Source organism: Cryptomeria japonica, chromosome 7, assembly GCF_030272615.1.
Source record: "Cryptomeria japonica chromosome 7, Sugi_1.0, whole genome shotgun sequence".
Lineage (NCBI taxonomy): Eukaryota > Viridiplantae > Streptophyta > Pinopsida > Cupressales > Cupressaceae > Cryptomeria > Cryptomeria japonica.
This window is the reverse complement of record NC_081411.1, coordinates 113,743,490-113,770,402: the sequence shown is the minus strand read 5'-3', so window position 1 is coordinate 113,770,402 and position 26,913 is coordinate 113,743,490. Positions and strand designations below refer to the sequence as shown.

The 26,913-nt window shown below is 34.4% G+C and overlaps 2 protein-coding genes across 8 annotated transcripts in view; one reads left to right on the top strand and one right to left on the bottom strand.

Annotated features, from left to right (window-relative positions):
- Nucleotides 1–3,101, top strand: part of LOC131061222 (magnesium/proton exchanger) — a 115,135-nt gene extending 112,034 nt beyond the window's left edge. For 2 of the 3 annotated variants that reach the window (XM_057994758.2, XM_057994757.2), the window contains exon 10: nt 2,749–3,095. In XM_057994758.2, the coding sequence (XP_057850741.2) occupies nt 2,749–3,043 (295 nt within the window). In that variant the 3' untranslated portion in view covers nt 3,044–3,095. Of the gene's footprint in view, nt 1–2,748 lie in introns of all 3 variants that reach the window. The other variant, XM_057994756.2, reaches the window with a different exon arrangement.
- Nucleotides 3,102–4,913: 1,812 nt separating this feature from the next.
- The window catches only part of LOC131061220 (lactoylglutathione lyase-like), a 57,839-nt gene continuing 35,839 nt past the window's right edge, over nt 4,914–26,913 (bottom strand). For 3 of the 5 annotated variants that reach the window (XM_059207965.1, XM_059207966.1, XM_059207964.1), the window contains 7 exons: nt 26,514–26,638; nt 26,180–26,244; nt 25,823–26,035; nt 24,921–24,968; nt 24,674–24,781; nt 24,428–24,580; nt 4,914–5,341 (listed from right to left, as the gene is read on the bottom strand). In XM_059207965.1, coding sequence (XP_059063948.1) covers nt 5,300–5,341; nt 24,428–24,580; nt 24,674–24,781; nt 24,921–24,968; nt 25,823–26,035; nt 26,180–26,244; nt 26,514–26,638 — 754 coding nt within the window. In that variant the 3' untranslated portion in view covers nt 4,914–5,299. Of the gene's footprint in view, nt 5,342–24,427; nt 24,581–24,673; nt 24,782–24,920; nt 24,969–25,822; nt 26,036–26,179; nt 26,245–26,513; nt 26,639–26,737; nt 26,899–26,913 lie in introns of all 5 variants that reach the window. The other 2 variants (XM_059207967.1, XM_059207968.1) reach the window with 2 other exon arrangements.

The following is a 26,913-nucleotide window of genomic DNA, read 5'->3' as shown; positions in this document are numbered from 1 at the left end:
CCATCAAGGATGAATGGAATATCCTTAATCATGTCCCCCATGTCTAGAGTATGTGATGTATCAAATAACCCTGCAATATCAAGCAAGTACTCATCCCACTCTACAGAAATAGGGAGAGAACAATCAACATGTTGAACTGAACTAACCTTTGTTTCACTCCAAAGTGCCCAAATTTTTTAGCTACCCTCATATTTTGCCTTGATTTTTGTGCCCTCAACCAATTTGACCCAAAATTCTAACTGCTCAAATTTCTATTTTTTTTAAAAAACTATGTCTGGTAAACTTTTTAACGTGACTGGTGACGCTAGCACGACACGCTCTCCAGCTCCACATGAATGCTTTTGACCTGGAGCTATGAACCGGTGAGGCCACAAATGGGGGACCTCATCCCCACACTTCACTTGTTCAAATCCGCGAGCACAATGGCCCAGCGAAGGCACAAGGCCTTGCGAGCACAATGGCCTAGTAGGGATTTGAACCTTGGTGGCCGCTTCACCAACGAAGTGTTTAAACCATGACACTACATGTCTGAAGACAAGACTAACTACTCAAATTTTAATGATAATATATTTCCATATTTTATGAGGATATGATGATGTTGCTTCTAGATTAAATTGAGCTCTTATTTTGACAAAATGATAGTCGATCTTAGGATTTTAGGTTGTTGTGAATATGATGGCAACCTTTGTTTGAGCCCAATGTTCACATAAAAATCACTCAATGTTGGATCCCTCAAGCATGTGGATAGGAACTTGATAGATTTGATGCTCTAATACCATTTAAAAGTTGATGATACAACCAAAAGAGCCAATAATCATTTGCAAACAAAACACCTATCTTACAAAAGAGATCAAGCAAAGATAATATGCTCAATAACAACCTGAGAATTGTATATCAATTGCACACACAATTGATGATTATTAGAGATATAATTACAATGAATGATTTACTTTTATAGAAAGCAAAAGATGCTCTAATCCTAAAATTAGGAGAACTAAATAAAAGAAAAGAGAAGTTAAACAAAGCTCTAACTATAACTAAACTAAAGTATCACTAAGTGAACTAAAGCTAGAAAAACATAAATCTAGATTAAAAAAGCACCTAAGTTCAGCTTAAGTAAAAAATTAATTAAATGACCTAATTAATAAATAATTAAATAAATGTCCTAATTACTCCAACAATTTAACAAATATTAAACATTAAGCTATGCCTCATCTCTATCTAGAATGACACCTAAGATAACTAACGTGAACAATATTAAATGAATGTTCCATGTAATAACTAAGCTATCCTAAATAAGCTTGGCATGTGTGAATAGGTGTTAACTACTTAGAGCTAGTTAGGATATGTCCAAGTATTCACATCAACATTTCCTTAATTTTAGGCATTCAAATTGAAAGAGTAAGACAAGAATGGAATGTCAAAAGCCACTTGTCTTACCAACACTTATCTAGGAATCAAAATTGATAAAATAATTATAATAATTCTTTACAACTTCCCTCTCTTATGTCAATAGACCCCTTCAACCCTTCAAACCTTGAAACCACATCGAACACCTTGTTTGCCTATGATTTTTTAAATGAAAGCAAGTATTGTTAGATGAATATTTCATCCTTACAACATTCCACAAAATTCTCCTGAAGCTCCAACCTACACCAAAAATGCAAAAATAAAGAATTAAAAGAAAAAACAATTGGTGATGTAGGATTGCTTGTGAGTCCAAATGCTCCTACATCAAGATCTGAGGGGCTTTTGGATTTGGGATATACACATTATATTGATTAAGGATTTATGTATGTTTAGATTTCTTGGTGAAGTTGATAGCCAAAAGATCTCAATAGTTGATGATTTATTGCAAATAGTCATTGGGAATGTCTCTAGACATTTTTATGAACTTAGGTGAAATTGCCTCTAAAGAGGTGGTTTTAAAACTACATTAATACTTTCAAAAAGTCCTTGGCATACTTTAACCTAATTCAAGACATCTAAAACAACCACATTTGAAAAACAATTCTTCAACCTTTTGAGATCCAAAACTTTTGCACACAAACATGAAATAACATGCATTTTTTTTAAATTGCATATTTTTTCAAGAGGAATTCAAATATGAAAATATTTGGTGATTGAAGGGCATTTAGTGGGCCTTCAACAAAATTGGTGTTATTTGTTTATAGTGTTTAGAACAAAACCATATCCTTTTATGAATCATTTGTACTAATGTTTTAACAAGTTAGTTTTACTTTATTGGTTGTTTTATTAATACATGGTATCAACATAATTTGTAGCAATCTTTTGTTTTTGTAAGGTTTGGAATAACCCTCATTTTATTCCCTAGCAACAAGTCCTCTGGAAATGCTAATAATGTACTTCCATCTAGAATGGATTTGTTATGTCATTGTTTTGGTTGTTAATTATTGGATGTTATGCTTTGCTTGTCGATAATTTGGAGACCTTGGTGTCCTATGATTTGAATTTGGGATTCAAGCACGGTGATGTATTATCTAGAATATGAATCTCATCCTAACTTGCACAATATTTAATATAATTATCCATTTTATAGTAAAATTATACAAATTATATAATGAATTTGTGATTGTTTAAAATATGTATAACTTGATTTTATTTTTTATATTATTTAAAATGGTGGATATGCATTTCTTATCATTATTTGGAGCTATTTTTGAAAAAATCATTCTATTGAGTCAAGCCAATGTTCTCATCTCCTAAATGTCTTCTTAATATGTGCAGCAATTCAGCAAACATCTTTGTTGGCATAGGGATACCATGGTTGATTAGTACCACATATAATCGAATTGTTCTTGGAGAAGTATTGCGAGTTCCTAGCGAGGGGCTAAGTTTTTCCCTTGTTCTATTCTTCATCATGTCTTGTCTATGCATGACTGCAATGGTTTTAAGGCGTTACTTCGTCGGTGCTGAACTTGGAGGACCGAGGGTATGGGCTTGGATAACATTTTTCTACCTCATGTTTCTTTGGATCGCTTTTGCAATGTTAGCTTCTCTCAAAGCTTCTCATATAATATAAATCTGGAAGAAGAGGGGATTTAAGTGGATTTCAATTTTTTCAATTGGCTATGTAATTCAATGATAGCATGGAAACCTTACCATCAATCTTTCCCCTATTTGAATTTGTAACAATTGATATTTAGTAGTCATTATTTACATGTGAATAATTGATTCAATGTTATTTGTTTTATGGTAATTTTATCTATTTTGATTTTTTATTATTATTTTAATATATTATAAATCACAATTACATAGAATGAAGAAAAATATGCTAAACATTTAAAATTATAAATAATTTTAAAGTAAAATTAATATATGTTAATAAATATCATCTTGGAGATCCTTATTTTTTTGCTAAACTTGTGATTCGAGTGGAATAGATATACAAGAATGATATTTTTAGATATATTTATATAGATTTTTCTAAAGATAGATATGCTATATCCCTTATTGCCACTAATATCTTGAAAGAACTTAAAGTGTTATTTAAGTGTTTTTTTTTTAATGTGTGCTATTTCATAAATTTTATTTACATTGTTCATGTTATTACACTCCATCCCTTGTTATCACTTATATGCATCTTTTACATATAATTTTTTAACATTTTTCTAAAGATAAACATACTAGTATAGATATATGCATGTATGAACACACCCATCATTTAGATAAACAAGTGAATAGATTTGTTTTTTCTTGGTATTTGCTATTGTTAATTATGTTGTCTTTATATCCTATATCATATATGTATGTATACACATATACATATATCCTTTCTAAAATATAGATGCAAACTTTTAAATAAATTATTGACAATCTCAAATACTTGAGATCTTATTGCACTAAAATCAAGAAGAAAAAATAGCTATTATACCTAAACAATCGTATGTAAATATATATTTAACTTATTTAGATGTAAATGGTAATCTTTTTTAAATATCAATTTATATATGAATTTATTAAAATAAAAAAATTATAAGACGTCATGAAAGTATTATCATTATTTTTTTAAAAGGTTTACAAAAATTTATTGAAAAATTAAATATGATTTATTATGATGTTCTATTAACATGATTTATATTAAAAAATATTATAAATATATTTAGTTCATTTTATTTTTTGTTTTAGTATTAACATGGTTTATATTAAAATATATTATAAATATGAATATTATTATCTAATGTTATTGATATGAGTACAATCTAAAACTTTCAAGAGTATACTAAAAGTAGAAAAGTTCATCGTGAAGTAGAACATAAACTAATAGTAAAATTAAGCAACTAAAGATTATGGAAAATGAAATAACTAAACTAGTAGAGTGTATTGGACTATCAACTAAAATCATCATGATAAACACGAGAATGGTAGATAATTATGGTATATATAAATGTCGTAAAAAATATATATACTTAATGTATAAGTAACACATATATCTTTAATAATCTATATAAAGAACATTGAGGTGGTCATTTAATTTTTAAATTTAATTATGTTATTTTATTTTTGTAGAATAATGGAATAAAATCAAATATATTGACAAGGATCTTTCAGTGTACTTTATTTAGATTATTAAAGATATATACACTAAACAATGACAACTACACCATTTAAAAAAAATTAAATGAAAAATAATAATATTAATATAATTTGAATAATTTAATAATATTCATATAATTTGGATTTTTTCAAGTATGTTAATTTTCAACAAATTTGATTTCATCCATCGTTTCCTTGGAACTTGCAGAACTACCTTTATCTGGAAAATAGGTTCCCATCGTTTGATCCGGCTACCCTTTCCTTCTCTTCTAGATTTCATATATTGCCATTTGTGCTTCTATACAGCTTTTTTAACTTAATGAGCTCGATCATTTTCTGAGAGTTGTTAAGTAAAATTTTGATAGTAAGACCAGGCTTTGCTTCGTCTCTGGTTTGTATTATAAAATTAATTTCATTTCCTTGGAAGGAATGTTCAACAGTAAATCCATTTCAACGGGTTGTACAGTTCCTACTACATATAGGTATAGCTTTTAACTCTCAGGATTAATGTTTTTCTGCTTTTAGATTGCCTTAGTTGGCAAAAGATTGAAGTATATGATTGGTCTAACATAAGCAAGAGCTTGAGGAAATGAAAGCAAATCGTGCACACAAATAATGTTCCAACACCAAACTTACACCATACCATATAATTAAGGACATACAATAAACATAGAATATGTGTCACAGCTTTTGTTTTCCAGTTCAATATGCTTAATCTATGTGTCTCAACCCTCCAGCCCTCCTACTGGGCCTCTTTCAAGAAGTCGGCGTTGTCAACAAACACCTACAAAAACAAAACATAACTTGCAGTGAATTCAGATGATGGATAATAATAAATGTTGATTTCTATAGAAAAAAATATATTCTATTTCTATGCAAATATAAAAAGGAAAAATCTCCAAAACGGAATGTATCTACAGTTGAAATGAAAAAATTTACTGGGCAGTGATGTCTGTTTATTTCTTCATGCCGTGCAGTTCAAACCCAATGATTGCAAGTTCTCTTAGATGTTCAGCCACATATGGATATAATATAATATTGATAGTTCACAGCACCTATAAACAATCAATGTTCAAGCTGTGGATATTTATTTATATTTCTCTAGGCTGAGACGTCCATTCTCACTTAGGAGGCACTTTTTATTGTTGGTTCCAGCCATATACATGCTGTACGTATATATATAAAAATAGGATCTGGTTACAATTTTAAGTTACTTAAGCATCAATTTTATGTACTTGTAATTATTGAGGCAACAATTAATGCTGTAAACCTAGTCATGAACAGTATATGGAACCCTACTTCTACATGCACGTGTGGTATTCCCTCAACCTGGGAATACCCCTTTGCAACCAACAAGCTTTATGCTTCTCAACATTGCCATCAGGACAAAACTTTTTCTTGAATGCCCATTTGCATTCCACAGGCTTACGTCCTTCTAGCAAGGGAAACAGATCCCAAGTATTCTTCTTCTTCAAAGATGACATCTCATCATTCATGGCTTCCATCCAGAAATCCCCATCACTCATACCCATAGGCTCTCTAACAATCCTAGGCTCATCAGTATTAGCAATTAAAGCAAAAATACAGCTAGAATCTAACAATGAATATCCAAACCTTATCTTTCAAGTTGCTGCCTATCACGAGTAGACCTCCTCAAAGGTTGACGTTGAGGTTCTTCAACTTCTTTTGAACTTTTAGAGCTGCTAGATCTTTCCTCATCATTAGATCCACCAAGAGCTCATAGTTCTTCTTTCTCAGGGGTAGAAGGAATTTGAACTACCTCCTTATTTTGTTTCTCCTCTTTCTCTAGCTAGAGTTCAATAGTGAAGGTTTCATCTCTATGAAAATAACACTTTTTCTATAGAGAACCTTCTTTGTCATTGGATCCTAAAGTTCGTACCCTTTTACACCAACACCATAGCCAATAAAGAGACACAACCTTGTTCTCCAACTTAGATCTTTTTTCACATGGAACATGAGCATAAGCATCACAACCAAATACTCTCAGATGTCTTATTGAAGACTTTATTTCTGACTGTTGTGACGTAATCACACATCACCCCATTGCAAATGGGGACCCCCTCTTTTTTGTTTTGCTTTTAGTTTAGGGTTTTGGTCTCCAATCTCTAAGTCTCAAAAATCAATCAAGTTTTGTGAAATTTGGAGTCATCAAAGTCAAAAAGTGAAGGAACGGTCGAAAGAATGTTTTAATGCTATAGATGGGCTCAGATAGGTCAAAGGAATAAAATTGCAATTTCCCAAGGTCAATTATGACAACTTTCTTCTTTTAGGAATTTTTACTTTTTTACTTTTTTCTAAATTTAGAAATATTTGTTTTTGGCATTTTGGGGCCAAACTGAGAACCTGTTTTTTTGGCCTGCTTTTTTCTAAAAATAGAAAGTTGCTTTCTATTTTTTTCAAGGTTTTGGATGGTTTCAAGTTCGGAAGATGTGTCAAGTTAGGATAATTCATCTAGAACAAACCAAGTATGAAATAACTTTCAAATCTAGAGGATAATTTCTAAAAAGTTGATTGAAGATCACAAGAAATTGACGCAGTCTGGAACTTGGTTCGAGAAAAATTCCTTGTTTCCATAGAAGAATTCCAAGTTTCCATGGAAAACTTCCTTGAGCACAAGCAAAGTCTGCCCAAGGCAAGTGGAAAACTTCCTCATCCATGTTGAAGTCTGCCTAAGAAGGGGTAACAAAGGTGATTAAGTATAGGCGCTTGGAAGAGGAAAGGTTGAAAATTTTGGTTAAGTATAAAAAATTCCTAATCCACCATCAAGTCCGCCCTACCCCATGGTGAATCTTCCTTGCACACTTGCAAAGTCCGCCCGTGCCATGGTCAAAAGTTCCTTGGCTAGCATCAAAGTTCGCCCTTGGCGGACAACGATGAAGTTTGAACAAAGCAATTCACTCAACAAGGAAAGATGAAATTAATAAAATAAAGCACAATTTGTCAATGTGTTGGATCAAATAAAAAAAGGGCAATGAAGCAAAAAGGTTTCTAGAAGAAAGCAAAGAGGGAAAATTTCAAGAAGTTTTAAAACACAAAAACAATAAAGCACAAGGGAAGTTCGATTTTGGAAGCCAAAACTGGACCACATTCACTGCCTTTAAAAATTCATTAAAACAAAAAAAATAGTGCAAGGACAAATTCAAACTCTCTATAAGTACAGGCCTTGGCAACTTCACTGTTCACACTTTTCTCTCATCCTTACAAAGATCGAACTTTCCAAGTTCTTTTTAGGCAATTTAGGGGTGTAATCACAGGTTTCAAGAAGTTCTAAGCAGAATTCATGGCATCCGAAGGCTGATCATCGACATTCTTTGAGAATCTTCTACATTCCTTGTAGGTACTTGATGTGAACTCAAGGAAGAGACTTCCATGAAGGTGTCGATGAAACAAGGAACCAGTTGAAAAGATGATTCCACAACGCACAGAAGAACAACATTCACGCTTGAAGCTAGAATCCAAGGACGAATGGGACAAAGAATAACTCACACTTAATCAAGACATTCAAGAAGATTAAGTCATCCATGCATAAAAGGCTCTATATCGACCTTCCAAGTCCAAGGCGAGGAATTTCAAAAGAGTTAATCATTTTGGAGTATGCTTCATCACATGATGCAATTGGAACAATGTTGAGTATCAAAAGATATTGCCTAAGGTATCAACACTTCTTCATGATGAGGAATCAAATCTGCAAGGCAAGCTGAGGTGGCATCTCAGTCATCAATCAACCAATCCAAGCGCTCCAAGTCATACATGTCCAAATGCAATGAACCAGACTCAACAAGTGGCTCCTATTTTCTCATTGGTTATCCTAAACATTGTAATTTTCTCATTGGTCCAATTTGGATAACTCTGCTAGTTTGCCCTAATTAGGTTTTATGTTTAATCTTGGTCGTTGATCTTGGATCAATCTACGCCATTTCTTTTGTATTTGGGTGCCTATATAAACCCTCTTCCTCTCATTTGTAAAAACAGAGATTTTTGAGAAATTGTTGTAATAATATTGTTGGCAATTTGGAGGAATTGATTATGTGTTGCATTGATGTTTTGTCATTGATGTCAACACTAGCTGTTTTGCTATCTACTGGCTTTCAGTAGAGTGGTTGGACTATGATATTGATCTAGAGACCATCTACGGTATTCTCCGATTTGGTTCGGCTTGTGGTATTGGCTTGGATTGGTTATTTATGTGTTCTTGATGCATATCACATTTAGTTGGTATGGGATTTGATGATTTGGATGCTATCATTTGTTCTAGTAAGCCTTTTGGTCATCGGTAAGGGTTTTACCGGCAGTGCTTTGATGAAGATCTTTTGGTGAATCCGATAAGTGGTGTCGGTGCGGCTTCTAGAAGGTTATCAGGATGTCGATGGTTATCTTGTTCGTGTTCCAGTTGATCGATGGTGTTTGCATTTAGGACCGGACCTATTCTATCTTCTTATGCTAGGTTATGGACCGGTTTGTGTAACGTGTTGGTTGATGCTCCTAATGCGTCACCGGTTGGATTTATTGTTTGGATTATGTTGTTTCGGTCTTAGGCCATCTTGGTTTATCATTGGTTTGCAGGATTATGTAACGGATCTATTGTATTATCTTTTAGGTGGCCGACCTAATTGTTTAGGTCCCAAGTTGGTATAAATATGATGTAAGATCTCTTTGTAGATCGTGGGTTTATGGATAGAGGATTATCTCTGTGCGAACAATGTTGTAATCATATGCAGAGTTTTTTGTCAATCATAGGTGATCGAATTAGGTTTGTGAAAGAGGTTTAAGACCTTCGGTATTGAGCTTAACCCGAACTATACCCAGGCATAGGAGATGCTACTCTTGCAGTTCACTCATCTTTCCGGATTGTAGCCTAGATTTCTTTGTAGTCAATGAGGCTCCTTTTGTGATGAGCAGTGTGCCTTCCTACATGTGTAGGCCCCTCTTATTGTAATCAAATACTTACTGCAGAAGTATTATCTGACTGTGGGTAGGCTTCCCACCGTAGTTTTTCCCTTTACTGGGTTTTCCAAGTACAAATCTTGGTGTAATGTGTTATGGATGGTTGGTTAATTATTCTGTAATTTATGTTTATGCTTAACTGTTACATCTGCTATTCTGGTATTTGGTTTATGCATTCCAGTAGAAAATTTTGTGAGCTTAAAGTTTAATAATCTGTTGACCACTGATTCACACCCCCCCCCTCTCATGGGATAAGGAGACATGTTTTTATCTTTGCAAGATTTATTATGGTGGTTTGGTTAGATTTGGAGATGACAAAGCATAAATGATTAGAGGAAGAGGAACTATATCATTGGATGGTAAGCATAATACTGATAATGTTTATTATGTTGAAAGTTTAAGGCATAATCTTTTGAGTGTAGGACAATTGGTGGATAAGGGATTTCAATTATAGTTCAAGGATGGAAAATGCAAAATCATTAACAGATCTGGTTTGGAGATTGCAACCGGTACACAAACTAAAGATAACATCTTTCATTTGAACTCCGGTGAGAAGACATGTTTGATTACACAAATTGATGCGAGTTGGCTATGGCATAAGAGGTTGTGTCATGTGAATTTTGATTGCATTGTAAAGATCAGTTCAACTAAGGCTGTTAGAGATATACCTAAGATTGTGAAGCCCTATAATCCGGTATGTAAGGAATGTCAATTGGGAAAGCAGGTTAGAACTTCTTTGAAGAGTATTCAAGATAAATCTTATGATGTTCTTGATCTTTAAAGCTAAAGTTGAGACAGAGACAGGGTTGAAGATTAAATGCTTAAGGTCAGATCAAGGTGGTGAATTCACATCCGGTGAATTTAACAGTTATTGTGAGAAGCATGGGATAAGGAGACAGTTGTCTACCACCTGGACACCTCAACAAAATGGTGTTGTGGAAAGAAAGAACAATACTATCTTGGATGCGGCTAGAACTATGATAATGGAAGCTAATCTACCTCATACCTATTGGAGAGAAGCTGTGAGCACGACAATATACACATTCAACAGAGTTCATATCAAAGGAGACACCAGTAAGACACCTTATGAGTTATGGTTTGGTCATACACCTTCAGTTAAGTATTTCATAATCTTTGGTAGTAAATGTTATATCAAGAGAGATGAATCCATTGGAAAGTTTGATCCTAGATGTGATGAAGGGATATTTCTTGGTTATTCTAATAAAAGCAAAGTATATAGATGTTATAACAAGAGATTGCAGAGAATTGTGGAGAGCACTAATGTCAAGGTGGTTGAGCTATACAAAGGTCAAATCAGAACTTGAGAGAAAACCAGAAGTGGAGATGATCATAACTGAACCGGTAGCACCTGTACCGGAACAGAATGTTGAATCAGTTACTCCGGCAATATCAAAAAATTCAACAGTGACTGAAGATCAGAGCGGGGAAACAAAAAGTCAGAAGACTCCTCGATATATAAGATTAAATCATTCAGAAGATCAAAACATTGGAGACAAGAACAAAGGAGTAATGACAAGAAGAAGGTTGGCAACTGATGAGGTTTGTTTAATTTCTCAAGTTGAACCGGCATTAGTCATTGAAGCTTGTAAAGATGAATGTTGGATGAAAGCTATAGAAGAGGAATTAGATCAGATTGAAAAGAACAACACATGGACATTAGTTCCCCGGCCTAAAAATAAGAATGTTATTGGAATTAAATGGGTTTTTAGGAACAAATTGAATGAAGATGGACAAGTTGTGAGGAATAAGGCTATATTGGTATGTAAAAGATATTCTCAAAAGGAAGGAATTGATTATTGCTTTGATAGCTAGGATTAAAGCTGTGAGATTATTTCTTGCTTGTGCTGCCCATAAGAAATACAAGGTTTATCAGATGGATGTTAAATGTGCATTTTTTAATGGAGATTTTGAAGAGGAAGTTTATATTGAGCAACCTTATGGTTTTTCACTTTCAGATGATAAAAACATAGTTTGCAGGTTAAGGAAAGCATTATATGGATTGAAACAAGCCCCTAGAGCTTGGTATGCCAGATTGGACAAATATCTTTTGAAGCTTGGTTTCACTAAAGGTAATGCTGACAATAACTTATATTATAAGATCACTGATGATGACATATTGATTGTTGAAGTATTTGTTGATGATATTGTGTATGGTGAAAATGGATAACAATAACAGCAATATTGAAAGGCTAAATGAATCCAACCACTAAACCCTAGCCCAACAATGAACAAAGATCCACCATAACATATGAAGATTACCTAAGACAATGCAAATAATTCAAAATCACAAAGATTATACCAATCACATGTCCAATAGGGTTTTGATCTCCATTCTTCCTATCTCCATTGATCTTGCTTGATGTATATTTGCTCTCAGATTTTTGTATGCACAAGAGCTCAACAAAGAACGGAATGTGGTTGCAAGTAGGATCGTAGTGTAGCCAAGTGATCATTAGCATGAGTGATTAGGGTTTGACAATGAAGGAAGCATCTTCTTAAATAGAAGACACAATATGAAATGGAGGGTTAAGATTGAGAGGTGTAAAAAGAGAGGTTGGCTAGGATTAGAGGGTAGGTAAAAGAAATACCAAAATAATGAAAGAGGTAGGTAGTGTAGGAATTAAGAGATGAATGACATGTGTCATGTGTAAAAAAAGATAATGAATTAATTAAATAAATAAAGATTTATTTAATTAATAGAAGAAATAAGACAATTAAATAAATAAAAATATTTATTTAATTTAGGAAAGAGTAATTTAAATAAATAAATGTATTTATTTAAATAAGAAATAAGGCTAGAAGAGGATAAATGAATTAATTAAATAAATAAAAATTTATTTAATTAATAGAAGAATTAGGCTTAGATAATTAAATAAATAAAATATTTATTTAATTAGACATGACAATTTTGAGTGTCTACAGATATCATTTTTGGAGGTGAGGATAATTTATGCATAGAATTATCTGAAAATATGAAGAATGAATTTGAGATGTTTATGATTGAGGAGATGAAATTTTTCTTAGGTTTCTAGATTACTCAGAATGATAAAGGTATTTTCATCTGTCAAACTAAGTATGCTAGAGAGTTGTTGAAGAAATTTGGTATGGAAAATTCTAAACCGATTGGTACACCTATGGTTACAAGTGAGAAATTGACAAAGAAAGATGTATCAGCTCCAGTAAATCCTACAAGGTACAAATCTATGATTGGAGGTTTGTTATATCTGACTCAGACTAGACCGGATATAATGAACGATGTTTATATTGTATCAAGATATCAGAGTGATCCTAGAGAAAATCATGAGTGTGCGGTGAAAAAGATTATCAAGTATTTGCAAGGAACAACTGAGTATGGTTTGTGGTATCTTAGAGATGAAAACTTTACACTATGTGCATATAAAGATGTTGATTGGGCTGGAGATGTTGATGACCGGAAGAGCACATCCGGTGGAGCTTTCTTTCTTGGAAAGAAACTTGTTTCATGGATCAGCAAGAAGCAATCATGTACTTCTTTATCTACCACTGAATCTGAGTATGTTGTTGCTGCTACTAACTGTACACAAGTTTTATGGATGAAGCAAATGTTAAAGGATATAAGGGTTGATTGTAATGAACCGGTAGTTATTCACTGTGATAACTCTGCTTCTATTGATATATCAAAGAATCCAGTATTTCATTCTAAGACTAAGCACACTTCTATCAAGTATAATTTTCTGAAGGAGAAAGTGGAAGCAAATGAAGTCAGACTGGTTTATGTGAACACCAAAGCGCAGATTGCAAATATCTTCACTAAACCTTTGCCTAAGGAATCATTTGAGTACTTCAGAGACAGATTGGGAGTTTCTGCCCCTTCGGTAGAGACTTGGGTGATGTTGATTGGCATCAGTCCGATATGCATTTATCAGTGCTATCATTCATTCCGGATTCATGTGTTGATGCTACTACTCAGGGGGGGTAGTCCGCTGTGTGGTTCAGAGCTTTTATGATTTTTCTTTGATGTTTATGTCAGATTTCTGGCATTGATGTCAAAGGGGGAGAGATATATGTGAAAAACAGAGCTTTACTGTGATATCATTCTTAGGGAGAGTTTGGTTTTTGATTCAGAACTTCATTGTCATATCTTCTTCGAGAGTTTGTTGGATGTCTTCCATTGGGGAAGACTTGTTTGGCATTTTCTTGGCACTTGGATGTTTTTCACATCTAATGTTGCCATCAATGCCAAAGGGGGAGATTGTTGGCAATTTGGAGGAATTGATTATGTGTTGCATTGATGTTTTGTCCTTGAGGTCAACACTAGCTGTTTTGTTGTCCACAGGCTTCCGGTAGAGTGGTTGGACTATGATATTGATCTAGAGACCATCTCCGGTATTCTCCGATTGGTCCGGCTTGTGGTATTGGCTTGGATTGGTTATTCATGAGTTCCTAATGCGTATCACATTCAGGTGGTTCGGAATTTGATGATATGGATGCTATCATTTGTTCTACTAAGCCTTTTGGTCACCGGTAAGGGTTTTACCGATAGTGCTTTGATGAAGATCGTTTGATGAATTCGATAGGTGGTGTTGGTGTGGCTTCTAGAAGGCTATTGAGATGTTGATGGTTATCTTGTTCATGTTCCAATTGATCGGTGGTGTTTGCAATAGGACCGAACCTATTCTATCTTATTCTACTAGGTTATGGACCAGTTTGTGTAATGTGTTGGTTGATGCTCCCAATGTGTCACCAGTTGGATTTATTGTTTGGATTATGTTGTTTCGGTCGTAAGCCGACTTGGTTTATCATTGGTTTGCAGGATTATGTAACGGATCTATTGTATTATCTTTTAGGTGGTCGACCTAATTGTTTAGGTCTCGGATTGGTATAAATATGATGTAAGATCTCTTTGTAGATCGTGGGTTTATGGATAGAGGATTATTTGTGTGCAAACAATGTTGTAATCATATGCAGAGGTTTTTGTCGATCATAGGTGATCGAATTGGGTTTGTGAAAGAGGTTTAAGACCTCCGGTATTGAGTTTAACCGGAATTGTACTCAGGCATAGGAGATGCTACTCTTGCAATTCACTCATCTTTTTGAATTGTAGTCTAGCTTTCTTTGTAGTCAGTGAGGCTCCTTTTGTGATGAGCAATATGCTCTAGGTAGTGTGCCTTCCTACATGTGCAGGCCCCTCTTATTGTAATCACATACTTATTGCAGAAGTATTATCTGACTATGGGTAGGCTTCCCACCATGGTTTTTCCCTTTGTCGGGTTTTCCAGGTACAAATCTCGGTGTCATGTGTTATGGATGGTTGGTTAATTATTCTGTAATTTATGTTTATGCTTAACTATTACATCTGCTATTCCAGTAGAAGGTTTTGTGAGCTTAAAGTTTTATAATCTGTTGACAACTAATTCACACCCCCCCCCCCCGGTTCTCAATTGTCCACTGGTTATCCTAACAAATACTTCTTAAGTGCTAAGACATTATTCATTGTTCAATTGTTGGTAAATTTTGTCTGCTTTTGCAAGTTAGCCAGGTTTCTTGGCTCTCCTTAGAATAGATTTCATTTCCAAGTTGGTAGATTGAATGAAGGATTTGATAGAATTGCTTGATGTGGAATGGATGTGTTCATACTTTTGATAATTGGATGATTTTCAGTTATCGTGCGAAGTTAGCCTAAACCAATAGATTAAACTTAGCTTTTATTGCTTTATTCATTGTTCAAAATGTTAGTGAATATAAGCGAGATGAAAATCATTTGATTTCCTTAGAAGATTGCACCATTCTTGTGTAGTTGTTAAATTTGGTGAAGCAAAAATTGGTTTTCAATTCCACTTTTGCAATTTTCGTCTCCAGAAATCATAGGATTAGCTTAAGATTAGAAGTAGCTTGCTAAACCCTCATCCTTTTGCCTTTTTTTCTAAGTCTTAGTAGAAGTAGGATTGAAAAGGAACTCATTGCAAAATTATTTCAAAAGAGAAAGTTACAAGTGTCAACAATCAACAAAATCCTTTGATTGATTCATTCCTTGAACAATTGCGTAAGTCCCCCTTGAGATTACCAACATATCACAACGAACCAATTGAAACCATCTGCATGAATCTAGAACCTTGGAGTCGTCTTTGTGATCACACAAGTCCATCTGTTTAGCACATAGAACATTTTGATCAAGACAGAATAGGATAGCTCTGGGTATTTTATTTTGAGTTGCATGTGCATAAAAAACACACCAACACTGACCCACCTCCATAGGTGTCTTATCAACAAGTGTTGATGTAGGAGATTTGTTTACCAGATAGCAGGCATTGGCTACAACTTCAACTCAAAACTTTTGTTCGAGGCCAACAACACTAAACATACTCCTAACCCTCTCCATCAACGTCCTATTCATCCTCTCTGCAACTCCATCTTGTTGAGGGGTGTATGGAGTTGTCTTATGCCTCTCAATCCCATGGTCCTTAAGGAAACTGTCGAAATTTGCTAATAAAAACTCAACACCATTGTCAGGCCTCAAACATTTAATCTTTCTACTAGTCTGATTCTCAACAAGAGCCTTAAACTCCTTAAACCAAATAAAGACTTCAGATTTACTTCTAAGAAAATAAACAAATGTCTTTCTAATGTGGTCATCAATAAATGATACGAAATACAAAGATTTTGAAATCGAAGGAGCATTAACAGGGTCAAAAACATCAGAATGTATCAAGTCCAACAACCCAAAAGATTCGTGAGAACTTAAGAAAAATTGAAATTGGTTTTGTTTACCATAAATGCAATGTTCACTGAAATCAAACTCAAGATTACAATCTGCAAGCCCCTCTACGAGGCTTTGTTTTCAAGGTTTTGAGACCCTTCTCGCCAATGTGACCAAGTCTTTGGTGCCATAACATTATCTTCTCCGCTGGGAGTTTCATCTCCAAAGCATTGGCACCCTTACGTACCCAAAAAGCACGACCATCGGATGTAGAAGCTACAATCCTCTTCATAGCTTGATCTAACGATGAAGATGAGGAATCTAGAGCCCTCTTCTTGGACTCTCGAAAAGCACTATTGCACTATACAATGCATGCATCCAGCTTATACAAGGTGCCCATTCGAACACCCTTAGCAAGCACCAAAGAGCCTCTAGTCATTTTGCATCCACCTTGTGAGAAAACAACCTACACACCCACATCACTCAACTTACAAAGAGTAGATTCCGTGCCAAACCGGGGAGGTGCATAACACCATCGATCCCCTTCACTCTACCATTAGGGAATCTAATCTTGACTCTTCCACGACCAACAACCTTCAAATGAGAGTCATCACCAAGATACACCTTCCAACCATCATATTCTTCATACTTTGAAAACCAACCCCAATGTAAGGTCAAGTGAAAAGATGCACCTGAATCTATCAACCACACATCTTTTGATGCATGTGTTGCCAAGGCGATGACAAATGCTTTCCCATCATGCTAAGAGAATTTGTTCGAATTTGAATCAGAGGGTCTCTTCTTCCTTTTCTTCTCACAATCTTTACGAAGTGATTGGTTTTGTTGCAGTTCCAACATTTTGCCTTGGACTTCCCAGGAGAAATCTCCCACGAGATTTGGATTTGCCTCTTTCATCTTTCTTGTCCTCCTTGCCTTTCTTTTTTGATCTACTACAAATTGCAAGAGCCTCCTTAGTTGTCTTAGAAGTCTTCCTTCACATCTCTTGAAAAGGCAATGATGATACCACCTCATCCATCTTAAACATGGTGGTTGTACTCCCAATAGCCACAACAAGGTGGTCACAAGAGTCAAGCAAAGAACATAACAGAAGCATGCAACGATCCGCCTCCTCGAACTTGTCACCAACAGAATTTAACCGAGCAATAATCATGTTGAATGCATTGAGATGATCAGCAACAAATCCTTTAACAATAATCATGTTGAATGTTTTGAGATGATCAACAATAGATCCTCCATCTTCCACCTTTAGAGAATACATCTTCCTTAGGAAAAGCTTGTTTACCTAGGAATTAGACTAATAAACATCTCCAAGCTTCTTCCAAAGTTCTTTTGTAGTCTTATCTTCATGGACATTCAACAAAACGAAGTCTGCTAAACAAAGCCTTATGAGGCCCTTAGCTTTTTGATCCATTGTATCCCAAACATCCTATGTTGTGGTCTAAGGTTTTGTTCCAGATATTGCAGCCCATAGATCTCTATCCACGAACATATCTTCCATTCTCAACTTCCAAAGTTCGAAGTTGCTACCATTAAACTTCTCCATATCAACTTTTGTGGATGTGCTTGCCATCTTCTTTCTACAGCAAGATTTTGAAAATACTCTGCAAAAGCTCCCACTCAAATTGAAAAATCAATACAAAACACCCGCTACCCAACAACGGAAACAAAACTATCCAGGCTCTAATACCAACTGAAAGGAAGATAAGGTGTCGAAAACGCTTCCTAACTCTAATCTAGTGGGGGTAGTGCAAATTTTCTTACGAAGCTTAACTATTATAGAAATAGAAACACATTCACAGGGAGATAATGAGTATGCATAAAGATATACAATAATGAATACAAGATATACAATGGGGAAAACCCTTTCAAGAGAAAAACCCCACACTCCAAAAGCACAATTGTATAATTGGAAAAACAGTTACAATACAATAACAGTGCACTGCTTCTTGAACAAGAGTCTCCAACAATCAATCCAACAATGCTTTGAATGGATTTCAGCAACATAACACTTCACCTGCAAACATTACATAACTAATGCTCTACAAGGCTACCTTTTATAAAGAAATAAAACAAAGAAAGAAGCATCTAGTCAAAACAAAAAGATAGGGTTGTGCAAAACATTTGGCCCCATTTTTTGGCCATCACAAAGCATGCAAATAACACATGTATATCTCCAAATGACTCCCCATTCAAAACTCGTAAGTTGGACACCCAAAATTTACTATTTGGAGGTATGACAAATGTTCTTACGCATCTTACAGCTGTCAGGAATTTCATAAATATTGTCATAATTGACAACACTTACATCTATTAGAGAATCTGTCATAACTGACTATTATTAGCACATTCTCTTAAAACCCATCATAACCCAATTTGTGCACCCACCTTCTCCATGCAAAAGGTATCCCCTGCCACTTGTCAAATTCATCATAGAATCCATCATAGCATTACACTTGTCAAGATCCTCAAAGTGGGATGCCTACCTCCACATGTGCAACATATGTGCCATATCGTCAATGTCAAGTTGGATGCCACCAAGCCTGTGGGTCCCACTAGATGACTAGACATTTGTAGGCAATTAATAAAGTAAAATAATAAATAAATATACCAAAAACAATCTTAGGATTTGCAAAGGTTGAGACACCTTAATCTTTTCGGGATCAACTTTCACACCTCCAAAACTAATGATATGGCCAAGGTAGAGAAGCTCTGTCATGCAAAAAATCACATAGACTCCTTGGTGCACAATGACTCACTCCCTAATATACTCAAAAAATCATCCAAATGCCTCATGTGTTCTTCCCAAGTTTTGCTAAAAATCGGGATATCATCAGAAAATATTAAAGCAAACTTATTTGTTTTCAAAAACCCTGATTCATACAAGACTGGAAAGTGATTAGTGCATTAGTCAAACCAAAAGGCATCACCAAAAAATCAATGTGACCAAAATGGCATCTGAAGGCTGTCTTTTCTATATCCTCTTTCCTCATTTTTATTTGGTGGTATCCTAACCTCAAATCAATCTGAGAAAACAAAAAGCACCATGCAAGTCATCAATCTAAGGAATAGAGTACCTGTTCTTGATTGTCTTCTTGTTTAGAGCTCTGTAATCAATGCACATTCGCATTGTGTCATACTTCTTCTTAAACAGCACTAATACAGAAGAAAAAGGGCTATTGCTAGGTCTAATGTGACCCATATCCAGTAGCTCTTTGATGGCCTCTTCAATTTCATCCTTATGCCCCTTTGGATGTATGTAGGGTGTAGTAATCAAGGTTTAGACTCTTCTAAATCTATGAAAAGCTCTATTCATCTCTCTAGTGGTACTCCAGGTGGTATACCACTAAACACCTTGCTATGCTTGGATAACAATTTCTGAATGTTTGGATGATAATTGCTCTTCTAGTGCTCCATGACTATAGGCATTACAATACACGATGCTGCCCATTCCACCTGATCATGTCTAATTAGCCTCTACATCCTTCTAAGGGAGACTACTCTCAAATCACCACCTTGCATCCCTCTAAGCACTATATTCTTCCCATTACACTCAAATCTCATCTCCATAGCCTGCAAATTCATCGCGAACTCCACAAGTGTCCTCATTCAATGCATTTCTAGGACCACATCAATATCCCCTATATTCACTACATAGACATCATCTTCCAATTTATACTCCCCCAAATGTATGCACAAGTTAGAAATCTTGCGAATACAAATGAGCCTATACCCACTGCTACCATTACCTTGAACCCCTCAATTTCTTTTGTTTGGAGTGCTCTCTTGGCCACAAGGCCCTCATCAATGAAATTGTGGGTAGCACTTGTATCAATAAGAGTTATTATTTGTTGCCCCAATAGAACATCTCTAACCTTAAATGAAATTTTGTTGTCTTACAATTGCTATGTCATGTAAAAATTGTTAAACATGATGAATTTCCAATATTAGTCAGCAATAAGATCATTCAAAATTGCAGCTTGCAAACTGTTTGTCTGTTTGTTAAAATGCTTAGAGATAACTCTAAAACCCGAGATAGAAAATAGTTAGGATATTACAGTGCTTCTCAGTGATTTCTATTTGTAGAATGAATGAAGTTATTGTTCATGGGTCGGAATCAGACAGTATGATCCACATGTCACTTCCAGCACATTCCATTAGAACTAAACATCTCAAACAATTAGACACTACATTAAGGCATCATAATCATTACATTTTCTTAAGACCTGATCATTCCTGAAAAAAGGGAAGTTGGAAACAGTGTGGTAGTTCCAATGGGACTGGTATATTTCAAGTCTCCAAAATTTAATTAGTTTTTTCAATGGCAAACCATTATTTGTCCTTGACTCCAAGTAACTATGCTTAGATGTCTAACATTTGTCCTACAATAATTGAATTAGGATGACTTCAAATGGATTGTTTTAAAGTGCTTTTAGAAAACAAATCCATGCAAACTTATCCTTAAAAAAATTTGAAATTTATTGTGAAAAATAAAATATTACTCCATCCTCCATATCAGTACTATATTCAAGGGATATCAGATGAGTATTCATACATTATTTCAAACTAATCAATGGAATTTGTAAGGAATTGAGTGATGAAAATAAAAAACTTCAAGTTCCAACCTATATTCCACCAAGTTTCCAAAATACAAATAGCAGGGGATGACTATTAAAAAAAAGAAAATTTAAAAATATAGAAAATTTCAAATATTCATTTGATAACATTGATAGAGAATTCATCATATATATTATAGAAACTTAATACATAACATTAGAGTTGAATAGAGATTTCGCATGAGAGCTGGCAAACAAATCAACAAAATTCAATTGCTTCATTGTCAATGTGCATATATATGATATAAAAATTACAACAAAATGCCCAAAGGTTGTAAAAGTTTAAACTAAAAAATGACAAAAACATAGAAAATGTGTTGTTGCCTCTAATCAACAGCTGCTCACATTGCATCAAAATTGGAGTCTAAGTCTAAGTCACTGCCACTATGAGGGGTTGCCTCCTCCAATGGAACTCTAACCAATCCCTCTTGTATCTCCTCATCAACCTATGTAGCATCTTCTAGATCAACATCCCAATGTGGGATTGATGTCTAATGATAAGACTATGTTGATCTTAAAGTCACAAGGCACTATGTACCAGTGAAGCAACAATTGTCAAAAAATCACGATTATACCCGATTAATCAGGAATCGTCCATGTCGTCGATTTTTTCCCCCCGATTTTTTGAAAAAATTGTGTATTTTATATCAACGACCTTCAACAATTTCTTCAGCGTTTAATCATGATTAAATAATCCGATTAATCGGGTATAAAAAATTGTGCCTAAAAAGCCCTCAAATCAACGCTAAGACCCAAAAAAAACTTGCGAAGTGGGAAAAGAACCCTGCGAACTGCCTATATAGCAGCTCACGCGACATTATTTCCACACCTGCTCAAGAAACAACCAAAAATCGCCTGAAAGGAAGGCATGACAAGTTCCTACAGGTTGCAAATTTGGTATCGCATATCTGCGAATATCGGGTATTAATCGTATTAATTAGCAATAGGTATTCGCATATATTAACTACTCGTATTAGATATACCAGTTGCATCCACAAATTAAATGTAATAGGTATTTCTTTATATTATAATCGTATTAACTAGCATTTCATTATATTTATTATTATTTATTAATGTTACTATTGATTAGTTAGCATTTCATTATATTTATTATGTATTTATTTATTCAAGAAAAAGTATTTGTGGCCAAGTAAAATTTTTTTAAATGTAAATTTTATTGTTTATTATATTTTTATGAAATTGTTTTTTATTGTTAAAATGATATTTTATTAGAATACAATATTATATCATTAAATTTTAATATTGCAATAATATTATATATATATATATATATATTAGAATATTAAAATTAAATAATATAATAATACAATATGTTATAGGAAAATATATTTTATCAATTTTCAGCCTTGTAAAATACAATTTAAAATTTATTTAATATTTCTTATTACAGTAATTTTTGGTAAATATTTTTTTCTTATTATAATAATTTAGTTATAATAATATAATATTTACAATTAATAATATTAAATTCAATATTTTAATAAAATATTTTTTGGTCTATTTTATTTGCCTATAATATCTTTATGCTATGGAAATACCCTTAAATATATAAAAAAATAGTTTTTTATTGACAATTTTTTACATCTTTTTATAAATCCGATTTTTTCCCGGTTTTTTTCCGATTTTTTCAAAAAATCTTATACTTTTGTTTTGTCGATTAATTCCCCAAACGATTAATGCTTCTTTGCTATGCACAACCACCAACTTCTCCAATTGTCCTGTGGTAAGCCTATTTCTCTTGATTAACTATATTAAGTTATAAGCAAAATTAAGGGGCAGTGCTCCTTGCGAGGGTCTAGGCTCCCTATGGGGTCAAGGAGAAACGAACCTCATAGGGGTTTGGGAGTAGCACCCACAGAAAGATCAAGAGGTAGTGCCCCTCGTTCATCCTTTTTGCAATACAAGGCAAGGTCAAGGGACAAAGCCCCCAACACCTTTGAGACCCCACAAACCTTCAAGGCATATGCCATTTTTCATAATTTGATCACTTTCTCCTCACAATTGCTCCCCCTTGTTTGTCATCTTTTTCACAATATGGAAAGTGGCAAAATGAGTTTGTTTTTTTGTTTGAAGTTGTTAGTGTGCCTTTTTAAGGTTTAGGGCTGGTGTGAATGTGTGTAGGTTTACTTGTAGGTCCTGCATCCCTTTTCATTTTTAGCTGTTTTTTTTTTAAAAAATTGCATTTTATGTTGACCAAATTGTAGGTGATGGCCCAGACGTCCCCTAGCCATACCCTACCATTCCCTAGCATTTCTTCTACAAAAAATGTCATCCATAAAACATTTTTGCTTTTTTAAAAATCAAGGACGAGGTGGGGACATTTCTTCCCCATCTCTACATCCAAGAAATGTCCCCTATAGGAGATAGGTCCAAATTTTGTAGGGAACAGGTCCCCAGGGAACATAGATTTTTCCACCATTCTTACTGAATAAGAGGGATTATAATTCACTTGGTATAAAGTAAACATCAAAACTATTCCCAATCATTATACAGATAAATTCAAAGAATTAGTGATGTGAATAATATAACTATCAAACACTGCCATGTTGACTAGGCTAATTGTCCTTTTGCAGGTTATGCTATAAGACCAAACAATATTAAAAGATTTAAAGCTGTCAGAATTGCCAGTAATTATAAGAAGGGCTCAAATACAAAGCTTAGCCTTCAAAAAGATGAATAGACAAAGTCCAAAGCAGTAATCTTTTGGATTCTATAATGAGAATAAGCCATCATACTAGGTGAGAATTTGCTGACAAGAAAGGCACTCCAATAGAATATGTGAATGCAACACTCGTAAAAAAAATTAGGACAGAGACACAATTCTCACAGACATAGCTCACCCAAATGTAGCCATGTAAAATCTCAAGTGTTACTTGTGAAAATTATCAGTATATATACCACAGACAATAAACAAGAAGTAAATACATTCTACAAAATCCATTTGATGAAAAGAAAGCATAGATGGCTGAAACGAAAACGAAAAAAAAATTCTTGTTGAAAATGTTAAAGATGACTTAAGCTAAGAGTATATGATTGAGGAAACTCTAGTGCTTTGAGATGGAAAACTACAAATTACATTATATGATTGTACAAATCAAAGGTATGTTTTAGTTTCCTAAAGGTTCTTTGCTAATAATTATAGAATCAACTACATAGATATATCTGTGAAGGGTGTAATCTTGCATATTCTCTCTGCTTTGAAAACAGAGGCTACTAGATATTTTCTGAGGGCAGAATGAAGCATAAGCACATTTCAACCTTTAAGAATATCAAGAACGCCCAAAAATCAAAGGTAGCCAACAATAATATAACATTGTTCCTCATATCCCAGCTATGAGAAAATCCTAACTTGTTACAGCCATGGCAAACTGATTCTCACTTTCAAAGCAAAGTGACAACTTATGACCACATTTTATCCTTTGCCTATGTGAGCAATCTATAGTGGCATATTTGTTTCATTCTTTATGTGTCAGTTTGCTGAGTTTCGTTAGATAACTTCTGTAAAATTAAAGTCTATAACTACAAGTATTAATACGCAAGAGAGACAACTCACCACTTTCCATCCATCGGGATCAAGGAAAGAAGTAACTTTAGTATGGATCCCAGGTATTGGTCCCGGTTCCTGGGTTACTTTCCCACCAAGTTTCTCTGTAACTATACAAATAGCCTCTGCACTCTTGTACACATCATCTGTGCCAAGTGCTATCTACAAACACAAATTCCAAAATTTCATTATTAAAAGAACAAGGATAGCCTCCAAAAACAGGATGACTCGCAATTTTCTATAATATGCTCTTACTTGTGCATATCCATTGCCTTTGGTATATTCAGTAACACCATAATTATATATTAGCTCCAACACAGTTGTCTCTTCCTCTTTGGCATATCCCAACATTGCTACTGTATACTGCAAGGCATTAAAATCCAGTAAGGCCATTTACCAAAGAAAAAGAAAAGGGAAACCCAACATGTTTATTAAATACTAACAGGGTTACTTTATTATATTCAAAGAGAATGCAGACTATGCACAGAAAAGTCCTAGTTACCTTGTAGTCAGGGTTATCCTTTTTCCTCAAGAGTTTCATTCCACAAGCCTAGATGGAGAACACAGATAGAACAATAAATATTTCTGAACATCTGCTGTATAAATTAGATTAAGAACTCGAGATATTATCTGCTTATTAACTCTGAAAAATAACTTTGTACAGTGAATTGAAACAATGGCAGATTGCTGAAGTTCAGAAAGTTAAGAATATTATAACAATATTATCCTATCAAGGAAGAACCTTGTAATCATGAGCAAAATGTCATTAATCAAAAGATACAGTGAAACTGATTAACAGAAAATCTTTTATAGTTTTTTTACCGAGATAAAAAATTGATTTCTCTAGAGAATGAGGAATGGGGCCAAACAGGCTTGCTTTCGTGAACAAAATTGATAATTGTTCAAAAAGCAACCAACAACACATGTTCTGAAGGAAGAGCTTGAGATTAAAAAAATTAGCGAGTACTACCATACCACAATATTGTTATCTTGCAGAGTGGGATGTGCCCTAAGTTTGTAAATTCCATTACTTTACTTGAAAGGAGCATGAATCTTGGGTTTTAAGAACTTATAAATGGCATCAGAACTACCAGCAGCATAACAACAGCAATAGATTGTATTAATTCAGAGAATTTCACAAAGACATTATATCAGGAAATGGTATGGTGTCCTGATGGAATTTTGTTTAATGTTGAATATGGTTCCTCATCAAACAAACATACAAATCAACCAATGCAGATGATTTCACAGAAAAGTCATTTTCAGTAGGGTGGCACAGTAAAAGGCATTAAGCATTCATCTGCAATCCAATGACAAGCAATCCCATCTTCTCTGATACACTAGTTTCGCTCCAGAGTCTATTTATTGCATCCTCAATGTGCTGCCTCGGAAACATTTTCTTACTTTTTCATAAAATGCAATGGACCGATCAAGATCTCCAATACGAAGCACGACTTGACACAGCGGTTCTGGAGTCGGGCCCCTTTGAATAAGCTGGAACAAATAACCATCTGGATCCTGCACATATGCTACAACTGTCATACCCCCTTCTGCAGGGCCTGGTTCTCTTGTGACTTTTCCTCCCTTTGCTCGGATATCCTCAACCAGCTTGTATACCTAGAGCACAATGAAACTTTGGGCATGCCTCATTGACGTCACAAAATAGGTTGACAATGGAAGAGAAAAACATTCTTAACTTTTAAGCTGCCAGCTTTCCACAGCCATATCTAATAAATTTATATGTTGTAAAAGGATACCTACATCTTCAGTTGCAATTGAAAAGACTCCAAACCCTGTGCCAATGTCATACTTGTCAACTCCATAATCTGTCAGGATAAGAAAACCCTGTAATGAGTGGGAATTCTAGCAGCACCTTCCTAGAGATATACCAAATAAGAGAAACTAGATACTGCTGCAATACAAATGTGTAACAGACCCTTAAGAAATCAAAAATAATGAAAATTGGACCTTTAAGCTTTGGTTTTTACTGCATGGATAGAAAAAGATAAAAACATAAGATATTATAAAACCAACTAAAGAAGCTTATGCCTTAATACTACACAATTGTGCATTTCTTGGCAGCAATGCTCCTTACTGTAAGTCAGTTCCAAGACAAAATGGGACTCCTCAGGTCCAAATCCAAGAAAAGCATTTGAATACTTTTCCTCTGGAATGTCTCTTCGTCTTAGTAATTTCATCCCAAAGCACTCAGTGTAGAATCTGAATCCAATTCCAAAAGCTTGTCAAATTAAAATCCATTTATAAATGGCATCATTTCACATAACAACAGATCAGATAATTCATATAAGTCTAGTATACTTGATAGTTCTCTCAAGGTTTCCAACTCAATAAACAGCATGGAGAAAGCAGCGGTTGTCATTTTGCACCCATTCCAATACATTCTGAGATGATTCTTCCGAAGCCATCCTTCAAAGTGAATATACTCAGACTATTAAAACTTCTGGAAATAAAAAATCTCCCTGCAGTATTGGGCA